This window comes from Quercus suber, unplaced genomic scaffold, assembly GCF_002906115.3.
Source record: "Quercus suber isolate HL8 unplaced genomic scaffold, Cork oak 2.0 scaffold_311, whole genome shotgun sequence".
In the NCBI taxonomy this organism is placed as follows: Eukaryota; Viridiplantae; Streptophyta; class Magnoliopsida; order Fagales; family Fagaceae; genus Quercus; species Quercus suber.
Window position 1 is genome coordinate 386253 of NW_027069767.1, and position 16198 is coordinate 402450.

Sequence of the window (16198 nt, forward strand, 5' to 3'; positions counted from 1 at the left end):
CTTGAGAAGCATTGGGTCTTTGCCAAGATAATTCGGTGAGGCTTGGTGGTGTAATGGGGTGGTATTGCGGGATCTAAGAAGCTAATGAAGACAAGACTGTGAGAAGTCCGTTGGTAGCTAAAACTTGAAGGGCTCAAGTACTTTGGATAGATTAGACTTGGAGGATCTTTTTGGTATCCTTGTACTTCAACTTATTCACTAGTGAATCATTTTGGCTTGAAGGGTCGCAAAGAGCTTTCTACACCAAGTTTTTCGGTTTTCCTCTTCGATAACACATCGTCATGTTATCTTGAGTTTGAGTCTCTTTTCCTTACTGCCTTTTACATATTTGCTTTGCACTAATTTGTTCATCCATGCAATTGTTGAGTGCTTTGATTAATTAATTTGTTAATCATGTATATTTTGCATTAAGTGTGTTAAGCTTAAAATTAATGAAGCCACAATTAAAATTGGGGATCTAAACAAGTTTTAGTTCTTTTAGAATATTGAGCTTTCAGAATGAATCCTCTAATTATTGTGCATTGATGGCTAATCTTTAGCCCTTGATTGTAGTTGATAAATATGCTTGATCCTCATGTGGAAGATTTGTGGATTCCTTTTACATTTATATGATCGACGTTCAAATATGATATCGGGGCTTATTTTCTTGTCTTGCCAGTCGTCTTATAATATGTATGGGAGATCTTCCATTAGGTCATCAAACTTATGCATCATCAAGAACAGTTTATCTTTCTTAAATTGTCAATTTTTCCATACATTTCTAATCTTTCCTTTCAAAGAGTTTTCTCACAATTTCTTAAGAATTGCATTATTTGATATTCAGATTTTGTAGAGAAATTCCTAAAAGAGTTTGGGATCCAGAAAATTTTATCCTCACTTGGGTTTATTGAGACGTTTTTGAGGCATAAAAAAAAAAAAGATAATAAAGTCATTAAATTATTGACCCTAAAAATGAAATTAAAAAAAAAAAAAAAAAAAAAAAAAAAAAAAGGAAGAAAACAAGATAAAGAAAGAACAAAGGTTGGCATTCAGTATCTTCAAAGGGAAAATATATAATTAAGACCTTATAAAAGATCCACTACTGAGAAGTCGACACGTGTGGAACCAAAAGTATGTGACTTTTAAGGTTGGTGTTGACATCCAATAGACATTACAAAGTAACCTAGTCATTACCTAGTAAATTGATAATAAGATTTAATTTAATATATTTTTTTTTTGTGGTTAAATACATGTCAGTTGTGTATCTAGATGACACAGTAAGAAACATGGGATGTAATAATGTGTAACGAATCAAAACCCGCCTGTAGATACTCATGTATACAAGAACAGTACAAAGATAAAATCAGAAGTAAACATTAAAAAAAAAAACACTTGGACAACCTTTCTCAGGGTTTCCATTTCTCTCACTGTTACTTTTTTTATCCCATTTGTACCCTAAACAAACAGACTATTTATGAAAGTTAGTTCATCCTTTAACCAAGACTAGAAAGAAAGAGGGAGAGTTCTTTAGTCTTAGTTTGTAAGCAAAAAAAAAAAAAAAAGAGATCATGGGGAGAGGAAGAGTTGAGCTTAAGAGGATAGAAAACAAAATCAACAGGCAGGTGACATTTGCTAAGAGAAGAAATGGGCTGCTCAAGAAGGCTTATGAACTCTCAGTTCTCTGTGATGCTGAGGTTGCTCTCATCGTTTTCTCCAACCGTGGCAAGCTCTATGAGTTCTGTAGCAGTCCTAGGTATAACTTCTTTTTTTCTCCCTCTCTCTCTAAATAAATATATATACATATATATTTGTTTATGTATATATGATATATGTTTATATATATATGTTTGTATGTGTATATTTCTCAACTTTGGATTTTGTATGCTTAATGGGTGTATGTGACCTGTTTTTTTGCAAGATCTGTGGTTTATATGAAGTTAGATATTGCCATGGTGCAGCTTGATGATATTATGGATACTTGTCCTTCTCTTCCCCTAGACCCTATCTCTTTTTTGATTTTATTGAATTGATTGGCTTAGGTTTTGATCTGTTTTTCTGTGTCAGCTTTGATTGATTTTGCATTCAAGTGAAAGTTGAGTTTTTTATGATTTTCTCTTTTGAAGATCTAAGCTTTTTTTGTTCCATATACTATCTTCTCTTGTATTATAATATTTTAGTAAAAAAATTTATATACTAGCAAAGCATCTTTTGAGCTTTTAGTAGGGGATTACTTCAATAATTCACAGATCCACAAGACCCTTTTCAGTGAAGATGTGAATCCCTCTTTGTTATCTTTCTCTCAAAAAGAAATCGGATCAGTAGTGGCCCTAATGGAAATGATCAGTTGATTCTCAGATTGAACTTGTTCTTATCAAGTTCAATAACTAGGGTTGTTTCCAACCTTTAAATTTATTAAGCTGTTTAACTTATTGATTTTGAAGAATAAATTAAGCAGGAGTAACTTAACTGAATAATCATTATTTAGACTATATAAGTAACCATTAACAGCACTGGTTTACTGTTATGATTCGGTGCCAGGGATGTGACGTTTGATGTGTAAGTATGCTGCACTTTGTGGTGCAGCTAAATAATTTTTTATTGAGATACAAGGCTGTCTGTTTGCTTTTAAAGTTGCAAATTAAACAACCCTTGTAACCAGTGTAGAATCGTTTAATTTGATGTGCAATATTATTATTATTATTTTTTTTTTTTAAGGAGCTGATAAAGCTAACTTTAGTTTTTATTTTTCCAATATTAATTGTACTCTTCAAATAACTTTAGACTTAAATCCAAATCTCAAAAAACCATATCCACAATTTTTAACTTGAAGACTTAGAATTACAATTAAAAAAAGAAAAGAAAAGAGGAATTTGACTGCTGCTGTGTGTGTATGCATATATTTTCATGATATAATAGTAATCATTCTAACACAAAAGAGCTATTAAGTTACATTTTTGGTGTTTAACGATTTTCCCTTTTTTTTTGGTTGAGAAAATAAAGATTGCCTTTTTTGTGCTATTGAACTTTGGAGTTTTATGCATATTATAATGCTATTGTCATCCTTCCATCTGATCGTATAGCACGAACCTAGCTATAGGTAATGAGGTCACTAAAGATATTTTATTTTTCAAATTAAAAAGAAACTAGAAAAAAGGGGAAAAAAAAAAAATAATCACATGAGGCTCGCTTTCCAAGTATGTTGGAGATATATGGCAATGAATCTGTTAAAGGTTTAAGAAGAAAAGGTCATAAAAAATTTGTCTACTTTAAAACTAGGTTTGTTTCAAGTTTTCTGGGGTATAATTTCTCAAAAAAATAAAAAAGTCTTTTGAAACATTGTCAAGAGTGTTGTACCTTAATTTGTTGTCACTTCATAATGTTTATTAAAAAGATATTTAAGATTTAAATCCTCCATTTTCCAACTATAGAATTGTAAAAATAAAAATTAAAAGAAGTTTTCTTGAGTATTTTCTTTCTTAAATCTCAAATGAAAGTAAAGTTTTGGAATTTACTTTTTGTGAGAAAGGTTGTCTTGAAATAAATGTCACTTTTTGTTGCTATAAGTAGTTTCTTGGATAAATCCTATTAAATTATTGTAATAGCAAATTGAAGAAAGAATGAAAAATGATGAGAAAAGCTTTTTAAGAAGTTATTTTATTTTATTTTATAATTTGATAGTTGGGAGAGGGGGGATTGAATCCTGGATGTCTCAATTAAGAAAACCAAGAGATGCAAACTATTTGCACTACAAGATTTTTGGCAACTTTTTAAGAAGTTAAGTGACAACATAACACAATATGTGAATGGAAAGTATTAAGATCCTCTCTATTTGAAATTTCCTATTAAAGGTTCTTTTAACTTGTGTGTGCATTAAAATACTTAGTATTCGCCAAAAAAAAAAAAAAACTTTGACATGACAAGTTCTAAATCTCAAGGTGTGAGATATTATGAATATGTTCAAAATATCACCTTAAAATATTTTAGGAAATTCAAACCCAAGTTAAATTTGCAGATGTTGAAATTCTTATATGATAATTAATAACAATTGCCATTGCGAAACGAGATCAAGAACTAACTTAGTTAATATTAACTTAGACGAGAACAAAAGTTAATTCTTATATCTTTATCATAAAAGAATTTAAAAAAAAAAATTAAAATAGTTTTTCTATGAGGCAATGCTGCTAGTTTTATAGGAATAAATTTATTCATCAATGATTGTTTAGTTTGAATTCTTAAGAACTCCAAGGTCTAAGGAGTAAGGGGTCACCAGTTTTAGCTTAAATTTGTATTTCAAATTAGAGGAAGCCTTAGCATTGAAGAAGAATAAAGCCCAATAAAAAAATAGTTAAATAAATGGAGATTTAGAAAGTTAAATTATTACAGGCTTTAATGAACTTCTTTTACTATATGAATAATTTAACAACAACAACAACAAAAACAACAAACAAAGTCCTAGTCCTAAAATTTAGGAGTCGGTTATAGATCCTCAATATATTATTTAGGGTTTGGTCATATATATTTTTTGTCTTCATTCTGCTTTATCTAATGTTATATTTTTTGTTACTCTCTTAATTGATATGTCATTTTTTATTATATCAACTAATGTGATTTTTGGTCTTCCCCTATCCTTTTTTATTTCCTCAACTTGGATAAACTCATTCTTTTTTATTAGTGCATAAGTTGTTCTCATCTACACATGACCAAACTATTTTAAGTAACTTTTCTTATCTTTTCATCAATAGGGACTACTCCTATGATTAGGCAAATTTCATTATTTTGAACCCTCTTTTTGTGTATTTTCACCTATCCATCTTAGTATTCTCATGTCAGATATATTCATTTTATGAATAGACTGCTTCTTAATAGTCCAATATTCAGTTAAATAAAACATAATTGGTCGTATAGTAGTGGATTGAGTCTTGTTTGTTTTTCTAGCATTTGGTTGTATTCTTGAATTTGCTCCGAAAAGAATTTTTAGGCATTTAGCTCGTATGATTTTTATTAAAAAAAAAATACTACTTTTGCATGGAATTAAAAAGAATGTTCATATTTTCTTGGTCAACCAAAGATATTTTCAATAGACCAGAATTTTAGGTCACTATAAACAGCTGAAAACATGAAAAACATTTTCTTCTTATACTATATTTATGATATAGCCCATTGCATTCTCAAGCTCATTGTGCTCTAAAAAACTCAAGCTCATTATTATATAATTTATTTATGATGTAGCCCATTGTACTCTAAAATTCTCAATTAATATTAACGTAGACAAGAATAAAACATAAATATTAAATCTTACTTCATAAAAGCGTTTTTGTAAAAGAATGAATTATAAAAGATTCATATCGCTGAGCTTTTTATGATTCTATTGATATACATAATATATTGAACTTGTTCAAAGATCCATGAAGGTACTGGTTCAGTGGAAAATGTTTTAAAGAACGTAAGACAGGATGACAGTTTGCTATCCTGGAGCATGAGGTGAAATGCAGTTTATAAGATACACAAAGTTAATACACACTCAACACTTTATGGTTAAGGTAAAAAAAAAAAAAAAAAAAAAAACTTTGACATGACAAGTTCTAAATCTCAGGGTGTGAGATATTATGAATATGTTCAAAATATCACCTTAAAATATTTTAGGAAATTCAAACCCAAGTTAAATTTGCAGATGTTGAAATTCTTATATGATAATTAATAACAACTACCATTGCGAAACGAGATCAAGAACTAACTTAGTTAATATTAACTTAGACAAGAACAAAAGTTAATTCTTATATCTTTATCATAAAAGAATTTAAAAAAAAAATTAAAATAGTTTTTCTATGAGGCAATGCTGCAAGTTTTATAGGAATAAATTTATTCATCAATGATTGTTTAGTTTGAATTCTTAAGAACTCCAAGGTCTAAGGAGTAAGGGGTCACCAGTTTTAGCTTAAATTTGTATTTCAAATTAGAGGAAGCCTTAGCATTGAAGAAGAATAAAGCCCAATAAAAAAATAGTTAAATAAATGGAGATTTAGAAAGTTAAATTATTACAGGCTTTAATGAACTTCTTTTACTATATGAATAATTTAACAACAACAACAACAAAAACAACAAACAAAGTCTTAGTCCTAAAATTTAGGAGTCGGTTATAGATCCTCAATATATTATTTAGGGTTTGGTCATATATATTTTTTGTCTTCATTCTGCTTTATCTAATGTTATATTTTTTGTTACTCTCTTAATTGATATGTCATTTTTTATTATATCAACTAATGTGATTTTTGGTCTTCCCCTATCTTTTTTCATTTCCTCAACTTGGATAAACTCATTCTTTTTTATTGGTGCATAAGTTGTTCTCATCTACACATGACCAAACTATTTTAAGTAACTTTTCTTATCTTTTCATCAATAGGGACTACTCCTATCATTAGGCAAATTTCATTATTTTGAACCCTCTTTTTGTGTATTTTCACCTATCCATCTTAGTATTCTCATTTCAGATATACTCATTTTATGAATAGACTGCTTCTTAATAGTCCAATATTCAGTTAAATAAAACACAATTGGTCGTATAGTAGTGGATTGAGTCTTGTTTGTTTTTCTAGCATTTGGTTGTATTCTTGAATTTGCTCCGAAAAGAATTTTTAGGCATTTAGCTCGTATGATTTTTATTATAAAAAAAATACTACTTTTGCATGGAATTAAAAAGAATGTTCATATTTTCTTGGTCAACCAAAGATATTTTCAATAGACCAGAATTTTAGGTCACTATAAACAGCTGAAAACATGAAAAACATTTTCTTCTTATACTATATTTATGATATAGCCCATTGCATTCTCAAGCTCATTGTGCTCTAAAAAACTCAAGCTCATTATTATATAATTTATTTATGATGTAGCCCATTGTACTCTAAAAGTCTCAATTAATATTAACGTAGACAAGAATAAAACATAAATATTAAATCTTACTTCATAAAAGCGTTTTTGTAAAAGAATGAATTATAAAAGATTCATATCGCTGAGCTTTTTATGATTCTATTGATATACATAATATATTGAACTTGTTCAAAGATCCATGAAGGTACTGGTTCAGTGGAAAATGTTTTAAAGAACGTAAGACAGGATGACAGTTTGCTATCCTGGAGCATGAGGTGAAATGCAGTTTATAAGATACACAAAGTTAATACACACTCAACACTTTATGGTTAAGGTATCTCATGTTGCACAAAAGAGCCTACAAATAGAATTCTTACACACTTGATTGTGAATACTATAATGAGCTTGAGAATATCTAACAAGCAAACAATAGAAACAAAGATGAGTAGAAAGAAAAATAGATACAACCTCACTCAAGAGATGAACATGAAATTTTTATATGGTTTGATAATAGCTAATATTCACAGGATGTAGAGGATGAATTCACCATATCAAGAAGGTTAAAAAGTGTTTAATCAAAATGCACTTTCAATTTATAAAATAACTTTAAAACTCTCGCAAACTAATTCGATAGCACTCTAAAATATCAATACACAAACGGTCTTGTCTCACTTAAACAATAGACAAACACTTGTTACTTTTCAAAGGAACTCACTCCACACTCTTCTACGAGTCCTCACATCTCCCTATATGCAAATACTCTTGGCTAAATCGAACTACATTTATATTACTGTCTATTTATAAGACTTCAATATCTATTTCTTTAGTTAACTAAAAATACAATTTTTAGTGGAGAAGGAATACTTGGTTAGTTCTTTAACAAATAATAGACTTTCCTTCCACTTTAAGAAAAACCCAAACCAAGTTAAATTAGAAATTTAAGACAATTTCTAACAAATCAATACCTTAAATAATCATACTTCTTTTCTTAAGATTTATTTCTTAAATGGTAGAAGATGTTGGTGGCTTTCATATAGTATAAGATTTTCTTTCTTCTTAAATGATGTATGATAGTTTTGTTCAACTTATGCATTAAGTATGATGTCGTGCCCTTATTTGTTTATTAGCCATTAATGATATCGTAGTTTTAAATTTTCTTTTTGATAATATGTATAGTTTTGATTTTGGTGCTAAACTAGATAGATATCTGTAGGGTCTGGTTTTGTAGCCCAAGCCAAAAAGGTTTGAATTATGAGCTCAATGAACCCAGAACAATGAATTTGTAGAGAATGGGTGAAAGAGCTAGGATGATTGTGGACTAAACAATAGTTAACTATGGTGTTTAAGAAGGAACTGATATAAAAAACACACTTCAAAGTCTTTTAATTTGATGTCCGAAGAGGAATATTATTGAATGAAAAATCAATACAACTCTAAAAAAACCGTCCTCCTTCTCCTCCAGAGGCTTTTCTTTTATATAGCATCCTTCCTCACCATCTTCATCGTCCACTTGTTCTTCATCTAAGTGTCCACTTGAGTATGTGTCACGTCAGATCTCTTCCTTAGCTTTCTGTGAGTGGTGGTAGCTGGATTGACACTGTTCAGGGGTCTTCTCCACATTAATGCGGTCAGAAAAGCAGATGCAGTGCATTTAATGCGGTGGTGGTAGTTTTTCTTTTTAGATATTTCTCCGTTCTTCTTATCTCCAGGCATGTTTAAATCTTATCCAGATCACTGAAGTCATTAGTAAGATCATTCGAACCCCCCAGATATTTGCTTGACCAAGAATCTTTACATCCGAGGAGAATGATCTTTTCGGAATACTGGTACTCTCTTTGGACTGATCCCCTTCATTTCCAGGTATCTTTCTTTCATGCGGACTCCTTTTCAACTATTTTCGCCTCTTCGGACACACAGTGACTTTCAAATAGGGCCTTAAGCTTAATACATACGTTGGAGTTTCCACCCCCCACAATATCAATTTGCTAAACTAAAAATTCTTAACTCATCCCTTTAAAGCTTAAGAATAGATCTATTTTACACGAGTTAAACTTCACCCTCAAAGGTAACAATGTATATATGTTGACAGGAAGCTAGATTTGTATAATAAGATTGAAGTTTAGATTTTTCATGTGTGGTACTTGTCGGAAGCTTCGCCAGATTTTAGTTATACTGATTCAAGAACTCAATATTAACTAAATGAGCACATGAGTTATGCTAGATATTTGAGTGAATGAAAAAAAAGAAGGAATGACAGGTTGGTGTAATTTTTCTTTTTGAACATTAGATAATCTAACTTTGTTGTTAGTGGTACTATTTTGTGTGTGTATATATATATTTAGACAGTGGTCGCATTATATTTGTGATGATAAATATAATGAAGTGTATAATATAATAAATGATGTCTAGGATTTTTTGCTGTGATTTTCTCTGAATTTTTATTTTCTTTATTTTTGGAGTAAAAGTTCCTCCCAAATTTAGAGTTGAGGTATTGAGCAAGCTTTGGCTCATGATGTAATCCATCTTACTTGTCATGAATAAAGAATTCACAATCTTCCTATAAAAAAACTAAAACTAAAAATAGAGTTGTGGTTTACTGATGATATTGATAATCTTTTCTTTCATCTAATATATATATATATATATATATATATTATCTTTCATAGTTTTATTTTATTGTTTCTTACTTTTTTTTTCTTCAAAAAATCTCAGCATGGTGGCATGCAATTGGTTGCAGTGCAACGTGCAGTTGGAAGCTCACAATTTCCTTATCTTACCTCATATCATATGTATACAAATCATGATGAAAGACATGTGATGGGGATTTAGTAATGGGATTTTTAGTGGTTCATAATAAGTTTTCAACATTTTTATAATGTAATAGTTGTGTGGATGACTGGACGTGGTAAAGGATAACATCTTCTTATACCAAAGTTTATACTGCATCTTGATTAATTACTTTATAACTATTCACAAAGTTCATTCTTCTTACTCCAATTTTATTATAAATACACACACATATTGAGCGTCTTGCTTTAACGATGTAGTAATTAAATGGTATTTTTATTTCATTTATATATTGTAGTATTTGAAATTTTAGCTAGCTGTTAAAGAAATGGACTCATTCTGATTATTTTGCCCTTGCACCTTAGCATGTTGAAAACACTTGAAAAGTACCAAAAGTGCAGTTATAGTGCATTGGAAGCCAGCCGACCAATCAATGAGACTCAGGTAGCTTGAAGTTTTCTCTCATGCCTCTCATACTAAAGATGACATCGTCAATATATGGATTATACACATGATATTGTTTTATAGAATGCCACTTATATTTGGTGGACTCCACACACCTGTGAGACTTACATATTATGAGAGGAAGGCTCCATGAGACAGTCTCTTATGATAATTTTTCCATAATAAGACATTTTTATCCAAAAATTATCATATTTTACGCACGCTATTTACATGAGTTTTTATGCATATTCAATGTGACATTTGGCCCATATGTATGTTCTTTTGGAGCAATTTTGCTTGTCATGACAAAACTTGATTATGTTCATTATGTTCCTAAGCAGAGCAGCTACCAGGAATATTTGAGGCTAAAAGCAAAAGTTGAGGTTCTACAGCGAGCTCAGAGGTAATCTACAGTCGTTAATTGTGCAGATTGATTAATGCCTTTTATTGTGTTACTTGGATATTATTCTTTTGAGTGTGCCCAATTTACAAACCCAAAGAAAAAAATTTTGTTCAACTTAAGCTGCAAGTTATGTGTTGATATTTGCTTACCAAACAATCTGTACAAGCAGCAAGATTGAGTAGAATTTATTTTGAATTCTTGATCTTGAACGTTGTAGAAATCTCCTTGGGGAAGAATTGGGCTCATTAAACACAAAGGAGCTGGAGCAACTTGAGCATCAACTGGAGACATCCTTGAACCAAATTAGGTCAACTAAGGTAAAGAATTTCTGTAACAATATAAAGCTCATGTATTCAGCCAGTTAATAAATTACCATCTTGTCTATCAAAGTTACTGATGGGCTGATGCACATAACTGCAAGTTATGTGTTGATATTTGCTTACCAAACAATCTGTACAAGCAGCAAGATTGAGTAGAATTTATTTTGAATTCTTGATCTTGAACGTTGTAGAAATCTCCTTGGGGAAGAATTGGGCTCATTAAACACAAAGGAGCTGGAGCAACTTGAGCATCAACTGGAGACATCCTTGAACCAAATTAGGTCAACTAAGGTAAAGAATTTCTGTAACAATATAAAGCTCATGTATTCAGCCAGTTAATAAATTACCATCTTGTCTATCAAAGTTACTGATGGGCTGATGCACATATTGAAGTCACAACTCACAAGTGCACCGTCATGTGTCAAATTTACTAAGAGTTTCAGTTTAAAAAATTTCCTTACAAGTGGGCCGATGAACTCTAGCTAAGCTGGTATCTTTTGCCCTCGTAAATCCTAGGTAAAAAGTAATTTGGTGATTCAAGACCCATAGAATATGTATGTAAACTTATCAATTAATATATATATATATATATCCATATTTGGACATTCGTTTTAGTAAGATTTAAAATCATGTTGTCGTGTGAGTGGCGCATGCTATGACAAGTGGAAGTGCATCTTTAACCAATTGGATCTAAAGAGAACAAAGCCTGACATTAGTCCTTTCATACATTTTCACCAACTACTTTGATGGATTTTACACCCCTGTAAAACAGGGTTTGTTTAACTTAATATAATAGCCAAGTAAGCCAAGTTGTTACTTAGGTCAATTATGAAAATTTAGGTTAAAAAATAATAAATCATATCATATACAACAAAAAAGTAAAGAACACTAGCGATATGATGACTTAGAAAAACCAATGAAACTATCCAGTTTCAAGGTAAAAAAATCTGGAGAGGATTTAGCCTAAACAATCCACAAGACAACAATTCATTAAATAGAATGGAAGTTTTTACAATAGATTTAACTCTAAATATAATGCTACCTCTTGTTGTACTTACTCACACAACCACACGCAATTCCGAATCTACGGGCTCTTTTATTCTAAATTTGTTGCACACACACATTCTTGTTTGTGACTTTGAAATCTTCACTCAAAGCTTTAGATCATCAACAATAGTTGATCTTGTTGCAGCAACTTATTTTCATTGGTTCATGCAATATCAATCTAATATCTAGTAAATGCTTGTTGAGTTAAAAGGTTACAGAACCTCACAGGAGTAACTCACAATTCTTGAAAAATGTGTATTAGAGTTTTTATTTTATATCTAACAATGTTGGACTCAAACCCTAAACGTTTCACGGGCTTTTGGACCTTTTTTGAAACTCAACAGATCCATGTCTCAATCGGTCGAAGGACACGATTGGTCGAGCCTTGCAGTTTTTGAATTCTTCTTTCTTCAGCTTGAATGTTCTTGAATCTTGCCAAAATACATAAAATTAGAACCTAAACATTTAATCCTAAATATTTAGAACCTAACATTTTTCACTAATAACATTATTGCACCATAAGAGCTACTCTTCATTTTAAAAATGGTCCATTTTGTCTATTGTGAATGTTCTTACAGTTCAATTTAAAATTTGATATTTTAATGAAATAGAGTTTAGAATTGATCATTTGATGTGAATACTTTTAAAAAGTAGTTAAGTAAAATAGAAAAAGTATGTTATCCTAAAATAAATATAAATTTTTATACAAGTTAATGCGAATACTCTTATGATTTAATTTAGATTTTAAGAATCTAAAGATATGTAGTTTGCTACGTTATTTAAATCTTTTAATAATGTGGCAATTTGTACACTTTCAGATTTCTATGAAGGGGATAAAACTCATTTTAACTTGACACAATCTTTAAATGTTTAAGGTTTAAGTTCACAAAGAAGAATAATAGAAAAAGCCTCAGAAGACATTTAATTTGTTGATAATGATTTTCATATTACATTGTGAAGGCTAACTATATAGACTTCAAAACTTTTTTACCAAGTAAAAGAACTTCTAAATTGATTGTAATTAAATTCTTCCTATGCACCCTAATACTGTTACAGATAAGGAAATAAACAAATAATATCTAAGTATATGAAAATTACATAAAAATATATAATAAAGAGTTAACAAATAATAAAAACTGACTTTTATTCTGTCATACATCAAACTTAAAGCTCTTATGCAAGTGAGATTGCAAAAATAACCAAGGCTTATACTGGCAAATCTTGGTCCTAAATTAATTTACACCAAAGCTTCGGCATAGGCTCTTAGCTAAAAGTTTCCATGAATTTTGGCAAAAGTGAGTTAGGTTGAAGCTGGTATAAAGCCAGGGTCATGTGACAGGCCAGTTTATCCTTTCCATAAACCTTGACAATCTTGTTTTTGTCCTTATAAAACCAAATTCAATAAGGACATCTTTCCCTTTACTGACATTGTTTTGACTTCCTTTTCTGTTGCGTTGGTCACATAAGACTTGCTTTAGTGAGCAACTGAGTGTCAATTTTTTGTTGAACCACAATAGGAAAACATTTTAGGTAGAGTTAATTACAAAACTTGTCTGTACTACTTGCTCTTCACCAACCTCATTTTGAGCAGCTTGGTTGAGTGATTTGAATAGATGGCTCATGGCAGCCTGTTCTGCTTGGTTTGGACTCGAATGTAACCCTGGCCAGTTTCTGTTTCTTGTCGGCATTGTGTGAACCTAAACGACTAGATTTTATATTTTGTTAGATAATTGTTAAATGATTAAAGTCACAATTTTCTAGTAGTTTAAGTTTTTGGAACAAGTAATAATTTTATCATGGTATCAAAGCAAGTAATCTTAAGTTCAAACTCTGAATCCATTCTATTTTACCCCAATTTAAGGTGATTATCAGTTCCAACATTATCTCTATTTTACCTCCCAATTGTTAAGTTAAAAATTGTATATGTAGAGTATCATATATAAAGGAGAATCACTTAAGAGGAAATCTGGACTCACATGTGTAAAGAAGTGTTAAAATAATGTTTATATAATCAAATTTACCATCTCGTGATAGCATGTGTGTTTTGGGGACAAATGGTAATTTGTATTAGATATTTATCTTATTGGTAGTATCGGGTGCATGATGAAATGGTCTTTTCTTCAGTTCAAATCTAAAATTACATTTTCTGATACTACAGTTCTGTAATGCATTTGATGAGATCTTCTGACTAGTTATTACATGTTTTCCAGACTCAATATATGCTTGATCAGCTTGTTGATCTTCAAAATAGGGTATGTGTCTCAAAACATGTCTATTTTTTATGTGCTTCTATGTCTCCCGGCCTTTGATATATACTGCCTCTCATTTTGGTTCAGGAACACATGCTGGTGGAGGCAAACAGATCACTTAGGAAGAAGGTATCAATACAATGTTAAATTTTGTTTGCAAATATGAAAATAGTAAGCTCAAGATAACAGGTCATGACTAGGCGATTTAAACTACTCGAAATTTGTATGACTAGCTATGCTGCTGACATTTTTTCTCAGTTTATCTTCTCCCTTAATCTCTTGCCACTCTAGCTAACATATGATAGGCTTTCAAAGATAATGCATGCCATGAATATTTTCTAAATTACAGTTGGATGAAAACAATAATGCACAAGTTCCCCTTCGACAAGCATGGGAAGCTGGAGGCCAGAGCATTCAATATAGCCACCTTCCTCCTCAATCAGAGGGGTTCTTTCAACCTTTGGGAGGCAATTCCACACTGCAAATTGGGTACCTTTGACCCTCTTAATATCCAGTAATTCATAAAGTATTATCATTCCTTCCATACTTGATACTATTCTTCTTATATTGTTTTGAAATTTCATTGGTAACAGATACAATCCAATAGCTTCAGAGGAGATGAATGTTGGAGCTCCAGCACATAATGTCCATGGGTTCATTCCTGGGTGGATGCTTTAGCCTGGATCTTCATAATAAATAAAAATTGGTTGCGGTGTTAAATGCAACCTGTAATTATCATTGAAGACAATAAGTGAATGTTTGGAAGTTGCTGTAAGCAGGACATAAAAAGACAATTACTGTTTCATAAAAACAAGGAAGCAGTGTGGCATTTGCTTGCGATTATAGAGAATTGTGAGCATTTAAACTTTCCATGTATAGTAATTTTGATGTTTCTGTCAAAAAGTTGAGCATAACATTGCCAAATCTAACCAAATTGTAGGAATCAAATTTGGGGTTTAAAAAGACAAAGATGAAAGGGGTACTATTGGTACTCGGAGAGTATACTCCCTCCCTCTTACATAGGGATAGGTCCCACCTATTATAAGGTTCACCCCCATGTCATAGGAAAGAAGTATACTCTTGGACTACCTAATAAATTTCTAAGATGAAAGACTTGCATTGTACTATTGAAAAGAATAAAGTTTAAGGTCATTTTAATTTTGTCCTTTAAAATTTAAAAATTTGAATTGCAATGCGTAACATTATATAGCAATTTAATTTAAACTTTTCGTTTGCATCCGGGCATGAGGTGGCCATCATATGCCACTTAAGCTTATCATGTGTTTTAGTTAGGCAAACCAAATTATGTCAAGTCAATTAAATAACTCAAAAAAAACTTTTAGAAAATTAAAAATATAAAATAAAATAACTTCTTAGGATTTTTCTTGGCATGCAAACATAAAGTCAAGAATCTTAGTTGACAATCACTTTCCATAATGAAAGAAAAAAAGACTATTGATGTTCAAGCAAAAGAATTACAAATTATAATGAAATATTGAAAAGAACCAATAAGCTAGTACCTTGTAGTACTCAAAAGCAAAAGAATGCATCATTACACCATTTTCTTTGAAGACACTCACTTACCATTTACCCATTCAAGATGAGCCCTCAACCAAAGCTTGGATAAGCGATTTCAACCCGTAAGTTCCCTCTCTTCCTATAGATCTTATTGCCGACCGACCAACCATCAATATCAAACTCATCAACCTCGTCAAGTAAAGTAAACCTATCTTAATTAGTGGACAATAAAGAAAGGTGAAACTCATCAAGTAAAGGAAACGTAGGATGCGTTCGTCGCCTACATACAGACACTCAATTCCTAGAATCTCTTCAATAATCATTGGGATACACCTATTCTTCAGACAGTTAACTTAACACTCTTATTCTTATTCATAACATCCTATGCAAACTGATTCCTAGACATAAAAACTGCAAAACCCGTTGTGTTTAAATGAATATCAAACTCTCCAATGCTGGATTAATCTCATTCTTATCTCCAATAAAGATCAGGTAAGCGTGTTGGTATAAGAAAAACTGAAGATAATTGCTGAAAATTGTGTTAGAATTATAGTTCAGTGATTAAAATTACAGTTCCCTAACAATTT

At 31.0% G+C, this 16198-nt stretch overlaps 1 protein-coding gene across 1 annotated transcript; it reads left to right on the forward strand.

Moving 5' to 3' along the window:
• The first annotated feature begins 1547 nt into the window (after positions 1–1547).
• Positions 1548–14771, forward strand: LOC112009794 (agamous-like MADS-box protein MADS2). Its single transcript, XM_065782721.1, has 8 exons — positions 1548–1732; positions 9996–10074; positions 10416–10477; positions 10695–10794; positions 14055–14096; positions 14181–14222; positions 14443–14582; positions 14687–14771. The coding sequence occupies exons 1-8, from the start codon at positions 1548–1550 to the stop codon at positions 14769–14771; spliced, it is 735 nt and encodes a 244-aa protein (XP_065638793.1).
• The last annotated feature ends 1427 nt before the right edge of the window (positions 14772–16198 follow it).